This window comes from Nematolebias whitei, chromosome 13 (genome assembly GCF_014905685.2).
Source record: "Nematolebias whitei isolate Nwh7 chromosome 13, NemWhi1, whole genome shotgun sequence".
Taxonomy (NCBI): domain Eukaryota; kingdom Metazoa; phylum Chordata; class Actinopteri; order Cyprinodontiformes; family Rivulidae; genus Nematolebias; species Nematolebias whitei.
This window is the reverse complement of record NC_056510.1, coordinates 14,439,331-14,457,738: the sequence shown is the minus strand read 5'-3', so window position 1 is coordinate 14,457,738 and position 18,408 is coordinate 14,439,331. Positions and strand designations below refer to the sequence as shown.

At 39.6% G+C, this 18,408-nt stretch overlaps 1 protein-coding gene across 1 annotated transcript; it reads left to right on the top strand.

Moving 5' to 3' along the window:
* chpfa (chondroitin polymerizing factor a) lies at positions 1-7,062 on the top strand. The gene is made up of 4 exons (XM_037686355.1): positions 1-293; positions 2,272-2,836; positions 5,496-5,678; positions 5,800-7,062. Exons 1-4 carry the CDS (start codon positions 1-3, stop codon positions 7,060-7,062), a joined length of 2,304 nt encoding a protein of 767 aa, XP_037542283.1.
* Positions 7,063-18,408: the final 11,346 nt, after the last annotated feature.

Below are 18,408 nucleotides of genomic sequence, written 5' to 3'. Positions count from 1 at the left end.
ATGAGATTTTCTATGTTTATTTCTGTCCTGCGGTCGCTCGGCCCGGTGGTAATCGGCATTTCGCTGGGGTTCACGCTGAGTTTACTCAGCGTTAGCTGGACGGAAGAAGCGTGTCCTCTCGAGGGCACCAAGGAGGGCGAGGATGTGACTTCGGGTCAGGATGGTCTGCTCAGGGGAGCCCGAAAGCCCAACTCCGTGTCGGCTGTGAGCGATGCCGAGTCCCAGGAGGGGTTTGAACCAAGAATAGTCCCATACAAACAAGTCCAACCTAGTGCTCCAAAGAAAGTTTTCAGGTAAATTCGAGTCTAAACTTGTTAATTCATTCTAAGTGCGCTCATTAAGTTGCTTTATACATGAAGTTTGACACATAAATGATGACTTTAAGATTTACAATTAAAACACGTGCATGATCGTCTCATCAGTAGTACCCATAACAAGATATAATTCACAATTAGCATCATTTTTCTTGCTCCTTCTTTCTTATCCCCCTCCTATAAGATGCTGTTGGACTAACACTGAGGCTGACTGTATGCCTACACGCTCTGAAGGCTCTAACTTACATTTTCTTCATAAGCAGGCAAACATTTCCAAGAATTTATGGATAGAGACACTGTTTGGATGTTCACCCAGGTACCCAAAGTGGCTGAAGGTCATTTCAGTCCCTCTAAATACCTCAAGGAGAAAGTTTGCTCAAGTTAGACTGGAAAACTTTCACCAACTGACAGAAACTTGTTTCGCTTATCCCAGAAAACGTCAAAACCTAGTAATAAAAGAGCATTTTTTATGGCTCATAGAAAACTACTTATATATTTTTTGTAGTCTATTCAACAACTTTTTATATTTATCCTAATATATGGCAAAAGAAAAAGTAAATTATTTCTCTTGTGATCCTGGAATGTATAAATAAACTTGACTTTTCTTGTCTATTTTATATTGCTCAATTGTTTATCTATTATTCATCTATAAGGTGTGCCGCTATTGTAAGCCACCCACCATTGATGACATGAGAGGTACAAGTCATGGGTAAAGATGAATTGCTTTGCAAGTCTTTGCACGTTTTTTTCCCCCAAAGAGGTTATTTTTTTGTTTTCCTGCATATCAGGTTTCTAAAACAAACAGGATGGAAAGAGATGTTGAATTATCTGTGTGAATGCCTAGTGCTGAACATTTTGCTGAAATCTGCTGAAAAAGCTTGTTCAAGTTGAGCTTCTGGAAGCAGACTTCTAGCTAAAAGCTAAAAAGAGAGAAAAAAAAAACTACCTGAATGCTACAAGAAGAATGCTAACAGCCAAAAGTAGCAAAACACAAGAAAGCTAAAGGTAGCAACAGGCTAGACTAACAGTAGCAGAATGCTAGTTATAAGCTAATGGTGTCAAAACCCTAATAAAATGTAAACTAGTTGTTAAAAGTAGCAACATGCTAGCCAAAAGTTTAAAAACTTTAGCTAATGTCAACAAGCTAGGTAAATATTAAAAAGTAGCAACATGCTAGCCAAAAGTTTAAAAACTTTAGCTAATGTCAACAAGCTAGGTAAAGATTAAAAAGTAGCAACATGCTAGCCAAAAGTTTAAAAACTTTAGCTAATGTCAACAAGCTAGGTAAAGATTAAAAAGTAGCAAATGGCTAGCTAAAAGTTAACAGTAACAAAATGCTAGCTAAAAGTAGTTGAACACATAAAATATAACCTAATCTGTAAATGTAGCAAAATGCCAGCTAAAAGCTAAAACTGTCAAAGCCCTAGCTAATTGTATCAAAAGGTTGGTTAATGCTCAAAGTAGCGAAGCAGAAGCTAAAATTGTGCAGAACAGTAGCTAAAAATTCAAACTAGCCAAAGGAGACCAAAATAACACAAGTACTCTAAAGCAGATTTCCAAGAGAACAATGTTCTTCAAGAAACTGAAGAGATCGTGACATATTTTGATGGGAAAACATGTAAGTAAAGTTAAAAATTTTGAAAAGTGTAAAAGTTACAAAAAAATCCACCCATCTTCTAAGTGAGCTGAGTGTTGTCGTATATGGTTGGTTCTGCAGAAGTTGCTGAATTGCAAAAAAACATTAGAAAATATATAACTGAAAACAACAGTGTGAATGGCTAAATCCGGGTTTACACAATTAGAGGAATCAGTTTAATTATTTTCCAGGTTTTGCAAGTTATTTTTATTAACTGTAATACCATGTACCATAGTTTAAAAACTTGTTGAACGTTTGTCCTATAACTCGGTAAAAAAGCAGCGTTCATCCAGTAGCTCGTTGGTCTGACATGTTTTTCAGGGCCAAATACATAAGCACAGAGCTGGGAATGCGAGAGCGCCTCTTCGTTGGGGTTCTGACATCCAAAAACTCCATCAACACCCTGGGCGTCGCTGTGAATCGCACCATAAGCCATCACTTCGACGCCGTGGCCTTCTTCACCGGCTCGCGCAACCGCAAAGTCCCTCACGGCATGTTTGTGGTTTCTCACGGAGACGAGCGATTGATCTGGAACATGTTTCAGACCGTCAAGTTTATTTTTGATCATTACATCAATGAATACGACTGGTTCTACTTCGTCCAAGATGACGCCTACACAGAAGCTGACAGGATCAAGGCACTGGTGGAGCACCTGAGTGTGGATCGGGAGCTTTACATGGGCCGTCCTGAGGAGTTCATAGGTGGGGAAATGGAGGGGAAGTACTGCTACGGGGGGTTTGGGTACCTCCTGTCACGCAGCTTGCTCCTACGACTTCAGCCTTTCCTGGAAAACTGCAGGAATGACATCCTGAGCTCCAGGCCTGACGAGTGGCTCGGAAGATGCATCATTGACTACACCAGCACAAACTGCATTAGTGAATATGAGGTAGGCTAACCATTCTCAAAAGTGGTATGTAATTACCACCGTTCATTCGCTTCTCTTTTTGTTTGTGCATACAGCACAGTGTTTGAAGGTATAAAATAGTTTCTTTGGTTCAAAATGTTACAGGCTTAGAGGGAAATGAAAGGAAGCAGTTCACGTCTGAATGAATGTTGAGTCGTAAAGAAGTGCTTGAAGACAGAGATTCAGAACAGCTGTGTGATAGGTTACAGCAGGGGGTTCTCTTCTACAGAAAAGCCTAACTGTCCCTTTAGAAACCGTTCTTCACCCCCAGGGCGGCACTTAAAACTGACAGACAGCTATATAGAACTGTAATTACTGTGTTGGCGAGGAGATGGTATTCATATTACAGAGTAGAGGGGCTAATGCCCTTTAACTCCAAGCAGCACCGGGGGCAAAGTGGAATAGGTAAGCAGGTACGGAGTGCACAGCTGAGAGTTCAGCTTAGGTTCAATAGTGTGAAAATCCCCTGTGGGTCAACATGCTTTGCTCCTATAATGTCATTAGCATTTAGGGTCAAACAAGCTTTGTCCCACTGGCTAAAGGCATTTTTTGTGTCTTTCAGCACACTTTGCTTTCATTATCCTTCGCTGCCGAAAGGCAGACAGTGTGTGACGAAGTTTTTGCCCCCGTCTGTGAGTTGCCAAAAAAATATTTTATAAACCCCTGGATAGAGTTTATTAAAACTTTCAGAAAAAAATTGGATGTGTATAAACATCTTTTGGAGTTAATGTGACTCATCCTGGCTTCCACAGCCATTCGTTCAACCTTTATTTATACAGGTTAGTCTCATTGAGCCTCAAGGACTCATTTAATAATAATAATAAGTGCTGTGTGTTGTCATCATTGTATGTTCCCATACAATGGCAAAATTAGTCTGCATTTAACCCATCGCACCTGGGTTACAACCAGGTGGAGCAGTGGGCAGCTATGTAAGCGCCCGGGGAGCAATTGGGGATAGCCGACTGACCTCATGGGGTGGCTGTGGCTGAGTGGTTAGAGCAGTCGTCCTCCAATGCAAGAGTTGGGGGTTCAAATCCACCAGCAGTCACATGCCGAAGTGGACAAGACACTGAACTCCTCTTTGCCTCCGATGTGTGTCCCATCGGTGTATGAATGTGATCTAAAGTTCTGATTAGTCTCTTTAGAATGACATGTTCAATTAGCTTTGTAGAGATATAGTAGAGTGCTGTATGAATGGGTAAATGAGGGCGCAGATTGCAGTGTAAAGCGCTTTGAGTGTCTTGATAAGATAGAAAGGTGCATTTACCTTAAGAAACACAGTCATAACTTCATCAATTTTACAATTCAATTTAGTTTGTTTCAGTTTATTTAGCACCAGTTCACAGCAAATTTCTCAAAGCACTGTACAAAACATCCACATGTATTAAAATGTCAAATAGTATAAGTTATCAATCTATAGCGGCCAACAGATTGCATTGAATTTCCAGTTTGTCCAAACCTCCCATCCTGAGTAAGCATATAGGCGATAGTGGAAAGAAAAAACTCCCTTATTAACTTGACAGAACTCGGGATAAGCAGCAATCTGCCTCGAGTGGCTGGGGAAAGAGGGGACAGGAAGGCGATACAGACAAATACAAAGTGGCTGGTCCAAGTGTACTATCTATGGAGAGAAAGACAAAGAAAAACATGTTTGTGATGGAAATAAATGCAAATACAAACATGAATAGTAGAGCGAGAGAAAAATGGCTACCACTCATAGGATGATTTTAAAGTAAAACTAGCATGAAAAAGGCTGGTGATATACATTCCTTCTAGGAATGCCAATTATTTTATTTATTTTTAATTGTGTTTTTTAAACATAAAAATGAATTGCTAGAGGAAAAAAAAAGACATATATTCTATACACAGGCCTAGATTTTGTTCTTGAGTCATTCCATGGATGTTTAAAAGTTTCATCCCATTTTTCCCCCTTGGCCTCATCCCAGAGCAGTAAGCCATCTTGTTGCACAATTAAGAGGCTATCTGAAGTGCCCTGAGCCAGAAGAGTACCAGTAGAGCCCCTCAGATAAAGGAGAGAGGCAGGGGACAGTTAACAGGCCTGGAATGGTGTAACAAACAGCTCGAACACGGAGCCAGACAACATTTTCTCTTTTCAAAAAGAACATTGATGCCAATTAGGCACGGACAATGCTTCACTAAGTGTACAGCTACAGGCTGCAAGCTGTTGGCAAACATTTGTAATAGAGTGGCCTCGCTGCTTAGTTAAGCAGTGTCTCCAGCCTTTGTTCTTTTAATAGCTTCATCAGATCGGGTTCCCTTTTTTAATCAGTCAAGCTTTACAGGTGGTGACTCTTGTTTTCAGCTTAATCGGTTGTGAGATTCTCTCCGCAAGTTCAGCCTAGTTTTCCTCTTATAGTCAAATGATCAATTAATAAAATACTGTAAGTTGGAACTGGTCAAAGTATGTATCAGTAGGACCAATATTCTTTTATTATCCAAACATCATTTTGAGCAAACGTCCTGGTCTACAGTGAAGGTGAACCTGAAGTCCTGTCCAGATGTAATGTGTATATGAGAGGAAGTAACACTAAAGAACAACAGAGCTTGAAATAACATCTGGCATGCTTCTCTAATGGCATCACATCTTATGAAAAGACCTCTTTGTTTTCTTCTTTTTTAGGGTCTTGAGTACCACCATTACGAGCTTGGAAAAAACTCAGATCCAAGTAAAGAGCAGAATGAACAGTTCAGGAAAGCTCTAACTGTTCATCCGGTGTCTGACCCCGAACAAATGTACCGGCTGCACAGGTACTTCTCTGAGATTGAACTCCAGAAGACTTACGATGAGATCGCTAAGCTGCAGGTAAGCAGATTGCCAAGTCACGAATCACCCGTGGATCAGTCAGAAATAAAATCCTGGCTTCATACATTTTAATATAGTAATGGTTACATGAAAACATAAACACTTTTTGTGTTTTTTTCAGGCAGAGATTAAAAATGTTAGCGTGCTTGCTTTCGAAGGCAATCGAAGCACCCAGTGGCCAGTGGGGGTCAACCCACCTTTTGAGCCCAAATCCCGGTTTGAAGTTTTGAAGTGGGAATACTTCACAGAGGAGGAGATTTATTCATGCATCGATGGCGCTCCAAAGTGTGAGCTGCACGGCATTGACAAAATGGACGTTGCAGATGTCATAGACACAGCCATTGAAGAGCTCAACAAAAAGTACATGCCCACCTTACATCTTAAGAAGCAACGACTCATTAATGGCTACAGACGCTTCGACCCCACCCGGGGCATGGAGTACACCTTGGATCTTCAGGTTGAAGTTGTCAATCAGAAAGGTCACAGTCGTTCCATCACAAAGAGAGTCCACCTGGTGCGACCTTTAAGCCTCATAGAGATTATTCCAATGCCCTATGTCACTGAAGCCACCAGGGTTCACATCATTATACCCCTTACTGCAGAAGACCGGAGCTATGTCAACCATTTATTGGAAGGATTCGCTTCCAATGCCTTCGAGACCAGTGAAAATGCAGTCCTAACACTTTTGTTCATTTATGACCCAGAGGAGGCACAGCATGTTAATCACGATGATATTTTTGCTGGTGTGAAAAATCAGATCAACGTTTACGAAAGAAAATACCCAGCAATAAAAATCCCATGGATAAGTGTCAAGACAGAGATACCATCGCAGATCAAATTTATGGACATTATTTCAAAGAAGCACCCAGTTGACACCTTGTTCTTCCTAGCCCACGTGAACACAAATGTCAATGCTGAATTTCTGAACCGCTGCCGCATGAATTCAATAAACAATTGGCAAGTGTTTTTTCCTATCCATTTCCAGGAGTACAGCCCTGACGTGGCCTATCACAACCAGCCATATCCAGCCGCTGTTGATCTGGTAAAGGATGCAGGACATTTTGACCGCTGGTCATTTGACGAAGCATGCTTTTACAACTCTGACTACATGGCAACAAGATCCCAAATGGTGACAGACATTCAAGAAAACGAGGACTTACTAGAGAGCTTGGATATCTATGACATGTTTGTAAAGTATTCAGGCCTACATGTATTCAGGGCAGTAGAGCCAGCTCTACACCAGCAATACCGCTACCAATCCTGCAACCCAAAACTGAATGAAGACATCTATCATAGGTGTATTCAAAGCAATATGGAAGGCATTGGTTCTCAATCCCAACTTGCAATGCTCTTGTTTGAGCAGGAACAAGGAAACAGTACTTGAAAATACCAGATAAAATCTGCTCCTTCATGTTTTTATATGGATTATTGACACTGAAGAAGATATGAGCAAACAGGAGAAACAAGTTTATTGCCACTTTATGTGACACTCTCCTTTTCTTACAGTGCGCAGCCCAAGTTTGCAGCTGCAGTGACATTCTCCACCGTCATGTGCGCTTTAAGGGCCATTGGTTTGTTCTCTCAGTTAGGTTTGATGAATCCATGTGATGTCTTGTAATGAAACTGGTCCGAGTTCCTGAAACCAAATATATTTGCAGCGCTGACGAATTTAAAAATTGCATCAGGCAATTTTTAACCACTAGAGGAGAGAAACTAAAAGGCAGAGACTTATCATCTGGATGGTGTTTTATTGTAGCATTTGAATGCTAGTCTACAAAATTTTCTTTGGTGGGAAAACACTCCTTAATCTGAAGGAAAATTACCGGAATGGCCTTTGAGTACTGGAACTGGTTAAGATAATTACCAGGCATTGGTCACAGTTAGACATATAATAATAATAATAATAATAATAATAATAATAATAATAATATTAATAATAATAATAATAAAGGCAAAGTGAAAGAGAATTATTGCCGTTGCTACACAACCAGCAGTAAAGGGCTACAAATAAGAGCCATTTTTATAGAATGTATCACTTGTTTGCTTCACAAACTGCTGAATGAAATTCTCAAGAAAACAATAGACTAATGTGAGCTAATGTGCTGGGTACAGCTGCTCATATTTTGGTGTTAAAAGTACAACCAGGGTGGATTGTAAAACCAATTAACCAAAACAATTAGTGGACATACGTGATAAACTTTTGCAGATTGTTGCTTTTCAGTGGTGGTTCAAGCAGTGACACTCATTGATTAGACATCCACATCAGATGTACTTTAAATTGCAGGTTCATGTCAAATGAATTGATTTACAATGGCTTGTTGCACCACTATTTGTGTGCCCCCTTTATTTAAGGGCTTTCAGTTTTTGCACTTTTGATACTTAACTGGTTTGAGTATTTACAAAAGTGTATCTTTGTGTAATGTGCCTTTACAAAGACTTTTCATGTGCTGCCTGTTTTTTAAAATATTTGGTATCATGACGATTCATGTGATCGTTTTCAATGCATGGGAGAATTAACTGTAGAGGAAGCCTGTTGCAGCTGGGAGACTCGAGTGGTTTGGGTATTTTATTTTATTTTTTACGGCAAACTTGGACATACGATGAACCCCAACCAGCTGCATGTTGTAAAAGTGCCTCAAAGCAGGGAGGAGTTCTCCGGTTCGTATCTTTTGGTTTTCATATGCAATACAGGAAGACTTTAGTGACTGATTGTATTTCTTGAAACCTTTTTATTGGTACGAGAAAATTTAAAAGCTTAGGAGCCTTATAAATGCGAGAAATCACTTTGGTCACTGAAGCGATATACGCGTTTTTCGTTGTATTGCAACAAAATAATTACATTAGGATTGTTTTCTACATACAAATACAAGCAAGCAACAAGTTTCTAACTGTTTCAAAGTGTTTTGAGGTGGTATCTCACTGGGTTGCTACTGTTGGAGACTAGTTAGAGACTAAAACTTGCGAGACTCAGTATTATGAGAAAATGCGTAAAGCTTTTGTTGCAGTCTTAACTGATTCGGAGTGCTTGTGACCAGTGAGCCATGCAGATGAGTTTTGCGTGGTAGCGTGGGTTTGAAAATAATTATAATGTGGTTCAGGCTTCTTGGTAAGGTTGCCCCCCTTGATGCTATCATAAGGAGGTTTTATGGACATGTTCATTTTGTAGGAAGACATGCTGACTTAGTCTCTCTAGTCTAGACTTGGTCTTAGTCTGGGCAGCTGTGGCTGAGGGGTTAGAGCAGTCGTCCCTCAATGCAAAAGTTGGGGTTTGATTCCACCACCAGTCACATGCCGAAGTGTCCCTGGGCAAGACACTGAACCCTTCGTTGCCTCTGATGTGTGTCCCATCAGTGTAGGAATGTGATAAAGCTCTGATTATAGACAGAGTGCTGTACGAATGGGTAAATGAGGGCACAGATTGTAGTGTAAAGTGCTTTGAGTGTCTTGATAAGATAGAAAGGCGCTACAAGTATATAAGTACAGTCCATTTACTTAGTGTCTTGGCTGGCCTGGGAGCACCTTGGAGTCTCCTCCCAGAGGAGCTAGAAGAGGTGGCTGTGGAAAGAGATGTCTGGGCAGCACTGCTCAAGCTGCTGCCCCCGCAGCCCGGCTCCAGAACAAGCACAAGATAATGCATAGAAAGATCATTTTTGTGTACACAGGCATGCAAAACTGTATTATTAAACATGCACATGATTCCATCGCCTACCTGTGCATGCATTGTACCCACCTCGGCAGTTGTCGCCACATTTATGATTTGACCTGTGGTACACTTTAAAAAGGAAGATAGGCAGATTTAGACCATATTTTCTATAGTTATTATTTATTATCTACATGGGTTTTAGAACTGGACATGTTTTCTAGTGCTCTTGACATGGGTTTAAGACGAGCAAGGAAACTGAGAATCGCAACAAACACTGCAACACATTCTGGAGACTCATGAATGCTATCTCCATCACAGCAGTTGCTGCCCAGTGAAATACTAACTGTAAGTTAAATATGTTTGTGTCATTGTCCTCAGTTTATTGAGCTCGGTTGTTGAAATGTCTGCGCTCCTCCAGATGTTGTGAAATGCAGTAGGAGGTCCTTTCTGTCATGGATGTAGTGGTACTGAACAAAATTTAAGTTATTCGTAGCTTATTATGTGCAATATTACAGATAATACAGCTGGATAGGCAGCTCTTAGAGGACAGAACTGTTATTTTCAGAAAACATTTGCCTCAAGTACAGCAGTGTGTGTATCACAGTACTGTTTATGACTCATACCTTCTGTTTGATGCAAAGTGAATACACTGTAATTTTGTCGACAGGCCCTTTTAATGTATTTTTGTTCTCGAGACACTTTTTTTACTCCTTCAAATTTACTTTGATACTCATTAAGGCGAGGCGAGTCCTTTTATTTAACTGTAATTGGATTTAATATATATGTAGGAAACACTACAGCCACAGCGGTGGTCCCGAAACAGTGTTTTTTTTCTGTATTATATGCCGTGTGAACACAGAGCGTTGAGGTCAAGTTACGCATCTCGTTTTTAATGAGAGCAGGTTTTTTATTGTGACAGTGCACCAGCTATCTTAGTATGAATGTCTTTTTTTTTTTTTGAAGAGTGTAATGCTGATAATGTGCACCATGGGAAACTGAGTCTTCCAAAAAATAAAGCGAGAATCACTGTGAACAAAGAAGGCTGAGATTACATTATGAAGTTACTGAGATGTGTTGTCTTTGCCTTCTGTCAACACGAAAGGCTGAAAGTTGAGGAAAATGGCAGAATATTTGTCCTTTTTTTTGTTACCACAGTCGTCATTGCCGAGCGAAGGCTCTTGTGTATTTTTTGTTTATAATTTATTTACCTGTCAGATCTCCTGAATGACAGATTTTAAACACTTCTGCACTAACAGAGGCTTTCGTCACATTCTTTGTACATTTATAAATATTACATAGGCACTCTATTTTTAAAAAAACAACCCTGTTTTCTAGTTTTTGCATAGAAATATTTAAATTTTTTTGTCCCCTCCCCTCTAAAAAAAATCATGTAAAAAGCACATGCTATATTATGTTTTGTATTTCGTGGTCTCATAATCATGTCATGAGTTTTGTGCATTCCCTGTTGATTTTGAATCCAAAAGTTGGCTGCAGATATTAGACAATAAGAAAGGCCGAAGTCCACTGGTTTACAATGTTTCATGCACATTGGTACTCGAAAAAACACCAAAGCGGTACATTTTAGGTAATGCACATGTAATTGAGTGCTGCAACTCTCAATAAACTGTGAATTATTGTAATTTTTTTTTAAAATAAATAATATTTGAATATAAATTATCTTTGATTTTCTTCATGTTTAAGTTGAAAAATGGGATTTTTGTATTGCACCTACAAACTCCAGTTTGTCCTTTAGGTGTCAGCACAAGAACACGTTTCCTATCAGGAACGCAGGTAGTGGACTGGTTATTGTTGCTGGTTGTGATGGTAATAAACAGAAACATTTCCAGCACACAAACACACACAAAAAAAACTAGTTTCTGTTCAGTCCAACTTGCAGTATGTTCCAGAGACTGCTGTCAAACATTCCTGCTCATGTTAGACCCGAACTATTCCTGATGTCTGGGTTGGGTAGAAACAGGGAAAATGCTGCGACCTTAATTACAGCTTTAGTTATTTCGAGGGTCTATGTGCTCTACCCTTAGGCATGCTGTAAAACCACACAACTACAGAGCAGCTGGGTTTGAATTGTAAGTCATTATTTTGTGCTTCGTTTCACGTTCAGTCCCAGCACTTTCTCCTCCCCTCGTGGGCACACATTTGATCCAAGTCTTGACGACACTGGCTCTATAAAAGTATTTTATTTTAGGCTTTTTTTATTCTAATTTTGACATTTTGTGGTTCACCTAGACAGCATTAAAGCAAAGTGACACAGCTGTGGAAACGTAGGAACTCATTTTGACTTTATTTGCCACAGTCAGACCTCTAAGGATTTTTTTTTGTTGTTGTGTGTTTTAAATCTTGTGGAACATTCTTCAAAAATAACTCCTTATAGATTAATTTAGATGCATTTCAATTAAAATATAAAGAAAAAAGTATATACAACATAAACTGAACTGCGCTCCGGACTTAAAAGAGTACAGATTATCTAAACTTTAATAGTATTTATTATATTTAACAATTTAAAATCTGTTCTAACAGAGAAAATAAACACATTATGATACATACAGTATGTACAAAAGTGATTCTGGATTTTGCTGGAGTACAATTTCCAGTTCTGTCAGACGTGGGGTGAAATTTCTCTGTAAAATCCTGACAGAAGCTTGCATCACCTTCAACCTGTGTTCTTTTCTCAAACCTCAGCTAAGACATGTTCGTCAGGCAAAAAAATAAAAAAGGCAACCACTTTACATGAAGCATCTCTTACTAGATGGGTTCTATCACATTTATGTGTAAGCACACGCAGGCTCGACTTCTTGAAGGTCTCGAGAGCTGTGCTCAGATAAGTAGGTTGAGGAATTCCAGTAATGTGAGCTAAATGTCGTCAAGGATGAGAAGTTGTCCCTTCTGCTGCTCTGCTGCCTGCTTCACAGGCCTGAGGCACGTCACACACACACGATTCTGTTGAATTGTCTTTTAAATGGTTCTCAAACTGAAGGGCGTGACTCCTGGGGGGATCGCAGGGTCATATCTGGAGGGGGCCTAAAAGTTAAGAACTAATCTGACATTTTCATTCTGACTTGTTTTTGTGATGGACCGGACCGCATTAGCTATTGTAAAACAACAAAAAAAACAACTGATTAAAACACTGAAATAAGCATCCTATAGACAAATGTCACAAAAAGTAAGTCCCATTTTTTGACACATTGATTAGGAGCAAATTTTAGAGACTCGTTTGAGAGCTGCTGCTTTAAAGAGAGTCTGGAGGAAGATGTCTGACTTTTTCTAAGGTCGTTTTCACAACTGATAGTCCAGTAGACTCGGTTCGACTGGGAACCAAAATTCAGATGTTTGCATTTTCAATCGAGCCAACCTGTTCCCCTCCGCGCCTGTGGTGGCGCTGCACCAAGAACTACTGAAGGAAACAACACAAACACCTCTGAAGAAGACACAGAGCGCAAGTTCCTTCTGGAAATAAAAACAAAAATGGAGTGGCGTCAAATTTTTGCGGTTTTAGGATTTCTGTTTTGTCTGTGGCACATGTGCCAATGGACTCAGCATGAGCGTAAGATGAAGCAGAAGACAATGGATAATGTTTTTCACACAAGGCAGCTGAGACGGCTCCGTATGAGGTATGAGAAATGTGCATTTGTTTTGGTTGTATTTACCCAGAATGCCCTGAGGTGTAGTCCACTTCCTGCTTTTGGAGTGGTCTCCGGTCCGCTTGCATTCACAATGCATTCGAACCGCATTCAAGTTCACTTTAACCAAACCGAGACCTAGATATTTAGGCGGACCAGAGTTCGCTTTTTTGGTCCTCATCAGTAGTTATGTTTTCATGGACATAAGTATTCGGATTAAAAGGCCATTTGGAATAAAAATGTGTCATGTAAACGCCCTATTCGGATTATTTTTTGTTTATTCAACTCGATCCGAAAGAATTTGTGATCAGAATGAGACGGGTGGTTTATGCAGATTCATAATCTGAATGGTGCGCATGTAAACACTTAATCTGTACTTTTTTTCCCCGATCGTGAAAAACTGCCCTGACTGCGCATGTGCGACCTATGTCATTTCCGCCTGGCTAATTCTAACAATATTAGCATGCTGGGGAAGTAAAACTAGTCAGTGTGCGACATAAAATTTTTACTAGAAACTTAGAAAGAGCTCAAAATGATCTGTATTACCTGTAGCTCAATCAGGGAGTGCAGTAACGTCTCCACTGTCGTTAAAACCTGCCGCGGGTCCATTTTGGGTGCTCAGGTTTGTTTACATTCATCCTGAAAGTAAACCGGAAGTAGACCTTCTTCTTCTGTGTTTTTTTAAGGAGCGTTTACCACTCTGTGCATGTTAGTACTTCTATTCAGAATAAAAGCCTGATGCATGTAAACGCTCGTTGTGAACGAATTGTGCCCATGTAAACGATACATTTTAATTATTTAATCTGAAAACATATCAATCGGTCAAATAATTTTGCACATGTAAATATAGCTAGTGTTCGATTGCGAATTTACATCTCCCCAAACGAACCCAACTTTCTAGGCGAACGGACTAGAGTTTGATTAAAGTGGACTAAACAGGGCTGGTGTGGATGCACCCTAAATACTCTGTTGTAGTACTAACTTATGATATCTGATACAACACCACTTCAAAAATAACCAGACTATCCCTTTAAGGTCTCTCTTTTAAAAGAGGTTCAGACACAATTATCTAAGCTGTGTTTAAGAATGACACCAAACACACTGTCTTTGTGACAAAGGGGTTTTTGCAGGCCGACCCCAGGCTTCACGATTCAAGTGAAACTCTAAAGTGATAATTCAACCCCGTATTCAGCTCAGCACACCAGCCCCTGTGTGACTTCTCTGAGGATAGCTACAATTATTGATGGCAGAGGAGAAGATTGCTATGCATAGCCTGTACAGGATGCCATCAGAGACCGTGATTGGGAACCTTTTGAAAATGTCAAAGTGACACATGATTATGAATATTAAACAGCTATGTATAGCACACATGATTACTGGGAATGGGGGGAGGGGATTCGGCAAACGGAGACGAGAATTTTGTGAGCCAAGAAGGTACATGGCAAAACCTACAGCAGAATATTTAAATGTATTTAAAAAAATTAAAAAGGGAATTTGCTGACATGTAAAATAAAAAAAAAGTTTCTAATACGTATGTTTGAAGCGGATGGTCTGCAGAGTTGACCCACTTTTCTTCCTCTGGATCATGCTTCCAGAGTCACAGTAGAGTTTAGTCATGGAAACATTTTTATAAACAGAGCATGATATACATTATGTGACTCAGTCCAGTTTAAAGTTTCATTTGAGAACAAATTTTTCCCTCATGGACTGAGCATAAAGACAAAAGTACTGGGAAATCACACATTATCTCATGTTACACATCTGTACGTTAGAGGTTACTGCGCTAAGCCAATGTAGACTGGTGACAACTTTAATAATCAAAAGCACACATAGCTTAAATCAAGAATGTTGTCTTTGCCCCCTGTCTTATTCTAATAAACAAACATGAGGGGTGTGTCGGACAGGGGAAAATACTCAGAGAGTGGTTACGTCAAAGTCTGAAAGGCTGAAATCAAATTATGTTTTATTTCCTGCTTGTTCATCACGGATGGTTTCCAAAGCTGGAACATGACAGGCAGTTGTTTATTCTCCCAGAGTTCTGCCCTTTTTGGGGAAAGCTATCTGGAACAGAATTTGTGCTCTGTACCGAATCACTCGTATCAAACTGAGTGTTTCCTGGGTCTTCTGCGAGGCCGAACACCAGAAACACCAGAAAGACAAGAAACAGAAAGTATTCCTTTGAGAAATGTGTTTGAGCTGTTATTGTGCAATTAAACCAATTTAAATGACAGCCACACATAGTTATGGAGGTGAAGGGTCCGGATGTTTAAACCAAAAAAGTTCAAACAAAAATCTCAAAAAGGCTACATTAATCCAGAGGGGTTTTCCTGAAGTGGAAACACGAGATTGTTTGTATTCTGTGCCCCACTTGAGGGAGAACATTTCAAACCAAACAAGACTAAACAAAATGAGTCCAATATATCTTGAAAAAAAAAGTATTTATAAATTACTCAAAATTTACAGATATCTATTTTTTCCACTCTCGGTCATTAAATAAAATATGTCAACTTGTTTTTGTGACATTTTGTCTCCAGATTTTGTACAGAGCTTTTTAAAAATGAAGAGCCGTCAAACAGAACCTCCACTTTGCTGGAGCAATAAAAACAGAAAGCTGCTTCAGCCTCTGATCATTTTAAATTAGAGCAAAAGAAAAACAAAATGTGCAATCCCCCTTTTTCATGAAGTAAAACACCAATCTGTGCACAGAAGCCCAACAAACATAAAGAGCTCAGTACTACTACACTAATACTGGCTATAATGAGTTTATTTATTATAAATTAACAGTTCAGTCTGGGTGAAAAAAGCAGACACGTTGGCAGAAATATGAAGTATGTTTTATAAGTGAGGGATGATGTAATTTTGGTGTTTAAAAATCAGCATCAGTGAAGATTAAAGTGTTTTTGTTCCTGGAAGAATACAAAAAAAATGTCTTCATTGTAATTCCACCAGCAGGACATCTCCATGTCTGTCTTCCTTAATTCAAAGTAGCTTTTTCCTCTATTTAATGTAAATATCTGAACCTACATTAGGCTCACACTAAGAGTAAACAAAGTAAACCATTTTGAAATGCTAGTTTATAAACCCTCTATTAGCATACATTGAATATTGTCAGTTTGACCATTATTCCCTGATTTAAGGTGAGTCTTCCTCCAGCTTTCAACCTTTTCCTCCAATAAAACAGAGAAACTCTTGTCTTTATTATAAAGTGTAAATAATAAGTAGACATTGAACCAGCACCCGGACGGGGTCAAGCTTTCTTGTTGGCCAATTCTAGTAGAAGTTTTAAGTCCCGCCCCCTCGTAAAAGAATGGGCCAGTTTCATAGTAAAAACAACAACAAAAAACAAAACAAAACAAAACCCATATAATAATATTAATTTAGCTTTCGCTGATTCATTGATTCAGGTAGGTCTTACTTTGCAGCTGTTTGTTCAAATGTTTTATAATTAATTTTAAATAAGCTTTAATCTCATTACAGGCCTAAAAGAAAGCCGACGTGACACCATGATTGTGCACAAGAGAACTGGTTCTGAAACTACAACATGGCAGCTTCCTTAAAACAGTTCCTGGCTTCAGTTCCCAATGAGAGAAGACGGGGACAGTTGATCCTTTATGCATCTGTGGGTCTATGATCATTACGACTATCTGGGTCGTGCACCGTCTGAAGAATACAAGCGCACCCACTTTCCACAATGTGCAACATTGTGGTCAAGTCCCTACAAAAACCCAGTTTGTAGCACAAAAGCAGGTCCAAATGCAAACATTAAATTCTGCCTTAAACATTAGGACCAGAAATGATAATATCAGAACCCGCGGGGGGGGTTTGCGCCCCACAGTTTGAGAACTCCTGGAACAAGCTGACCGTCTCTGATCACAAAAACTATAAAACAAGCAGATCCCCTTTTTACATTTTTAACTTGTGCTCCTAAAATCTGCCGTGTTCTTGTCCCGTATTTTTGAGTTTAGGTCACCAGGAACACGTCGACTTGTGAAACAATATTTGCGTTCCGGCAGTTTGCCTCTCCAGAGCTGGAGCCCGTAGATAAAAACCACGCTCGCTACAAAAACCCTCACCTATAGCTTTCTTGCTAACTTCACTCATTCCAGTCCGCCGTTTCTTAACAGATCAGCTTAGCGGAGTTGTGTCACTTTAATGTGCTCAGTCATGTGTGCAAAATGCTAAAGGATGAATGCAAACACAAACACACACACACAAACTGATGCCAAGTTCACCCTGTAAATAGTTGCTGTGCTTTTGCAGTGCGCCACATTTGAAGGAGATGACTTGGCAAAAGAAGTTAAATTCTCTCTTATTGCTTATGTCAGCTAAAAGTTGGGTTGCTACCCAAACTAAAAAGTGAATGGAGGGCAGAAATAAGTAGAATTAGACGAATAACTCAACTGAAAACATTATGTTCCTCATTCATACACAGCAGGTTGTGTGCGGCCTTGTAAAAATCCAGACGTATAAAAGGAGACGGCGTAGAGAAGTCGTGTTCATTCAGTCCATTCCTGTCACCTGGATGAAGTGTGCTAATGCTCGGCAGTCTGTCTTACCCGCAGAGTTGAGTGTACAGTAATTGCTACAATCGTGATTGCTATTTTCATATAAAAAAATCTGATCTAAAATGTATAAATAACTAAAATTGATATTATATAAGTATACATTAAATAAATATGAACAACAACCATTAAAAACAGACCTTTGCAGGACTTTTAGATTATAATTTTTTTGTTATGTACAAGTACACTGCTACTCGCGAACACCTTAACCACAAACCAGACATAATGTATCGTGTGGAAAGTTTCTGCTAGTTCCTCAAGGCCCGGTCATGTTTTCGCTCATGTTTCTGGAGGTACACGAATAAGAGTCGCTTGCTGAAGCACTGCTGCCTTGTATACATTACTGAACATATAGATCATAGTATCTCTGTAAATAATTACATAAATTATCATGTGTACCGAGTCGATGTGGAACAGCTTCGTGAAGAACAAGAGGCGCAATAAATGTAGGAATACAGACAGAGACGTCATCAGAACTGAATAAATAAACCCTATTTTTCCTTCGTAGAGAACAAACTGGATCAAGGTGACATGCAGTTCTGCTCTCGTTCCTTTTGTTGTGATCACGTACCAAAAAGTAGGTCCTGTAATCACAAAGAGTCTGGAGTCGAAGTGAAGCAGGACGAAGTTGAGCGAAGTCCCATTCAGAGCGAGAGAATACACACACACAAAAGAAAAACAGAAGAAGCCGTGTCCGATTTGTGCCTACAGACTGTATGTACAAGTGGTTTGTTAGCAGCACAAGTTTGGTGTTTGACTTTGGCCGTAGCTTTTCTCTGGTGACAGCAAAGAAATGACGCAAATGCAGAGAGGGGTCCGTTATTGGTCTCAACACAGAAGAAGTTCCGATCTTCTGTTGCCACCAGGACTGGAAACAAAGATTGGCT

Bases quoted from the DNA above. Each gene is read 5' to 3' on its own strand.
- chpfa (XM_037686355.1), top strand. From the start codon at position 1: ATGAGATTTTCTATGTTTATTTCTGTCCTGCGGTCGCTCGGCCCGGTG. The intron at 294-2,271 runs GTAAATTCGAGT...CATGTTTTTCAG, and splicing joins GCTCCAAAGAAAGTTTTCAG to GGCCAAATACATAAGCACAG. The intron at 2,837-5,495 runs GTAGGCTAACCA...CTTCTTTTTTAG, and splicing joins ACTGCATTAGTGAATATGAG to GGTCTTGAGTACCACCATTA.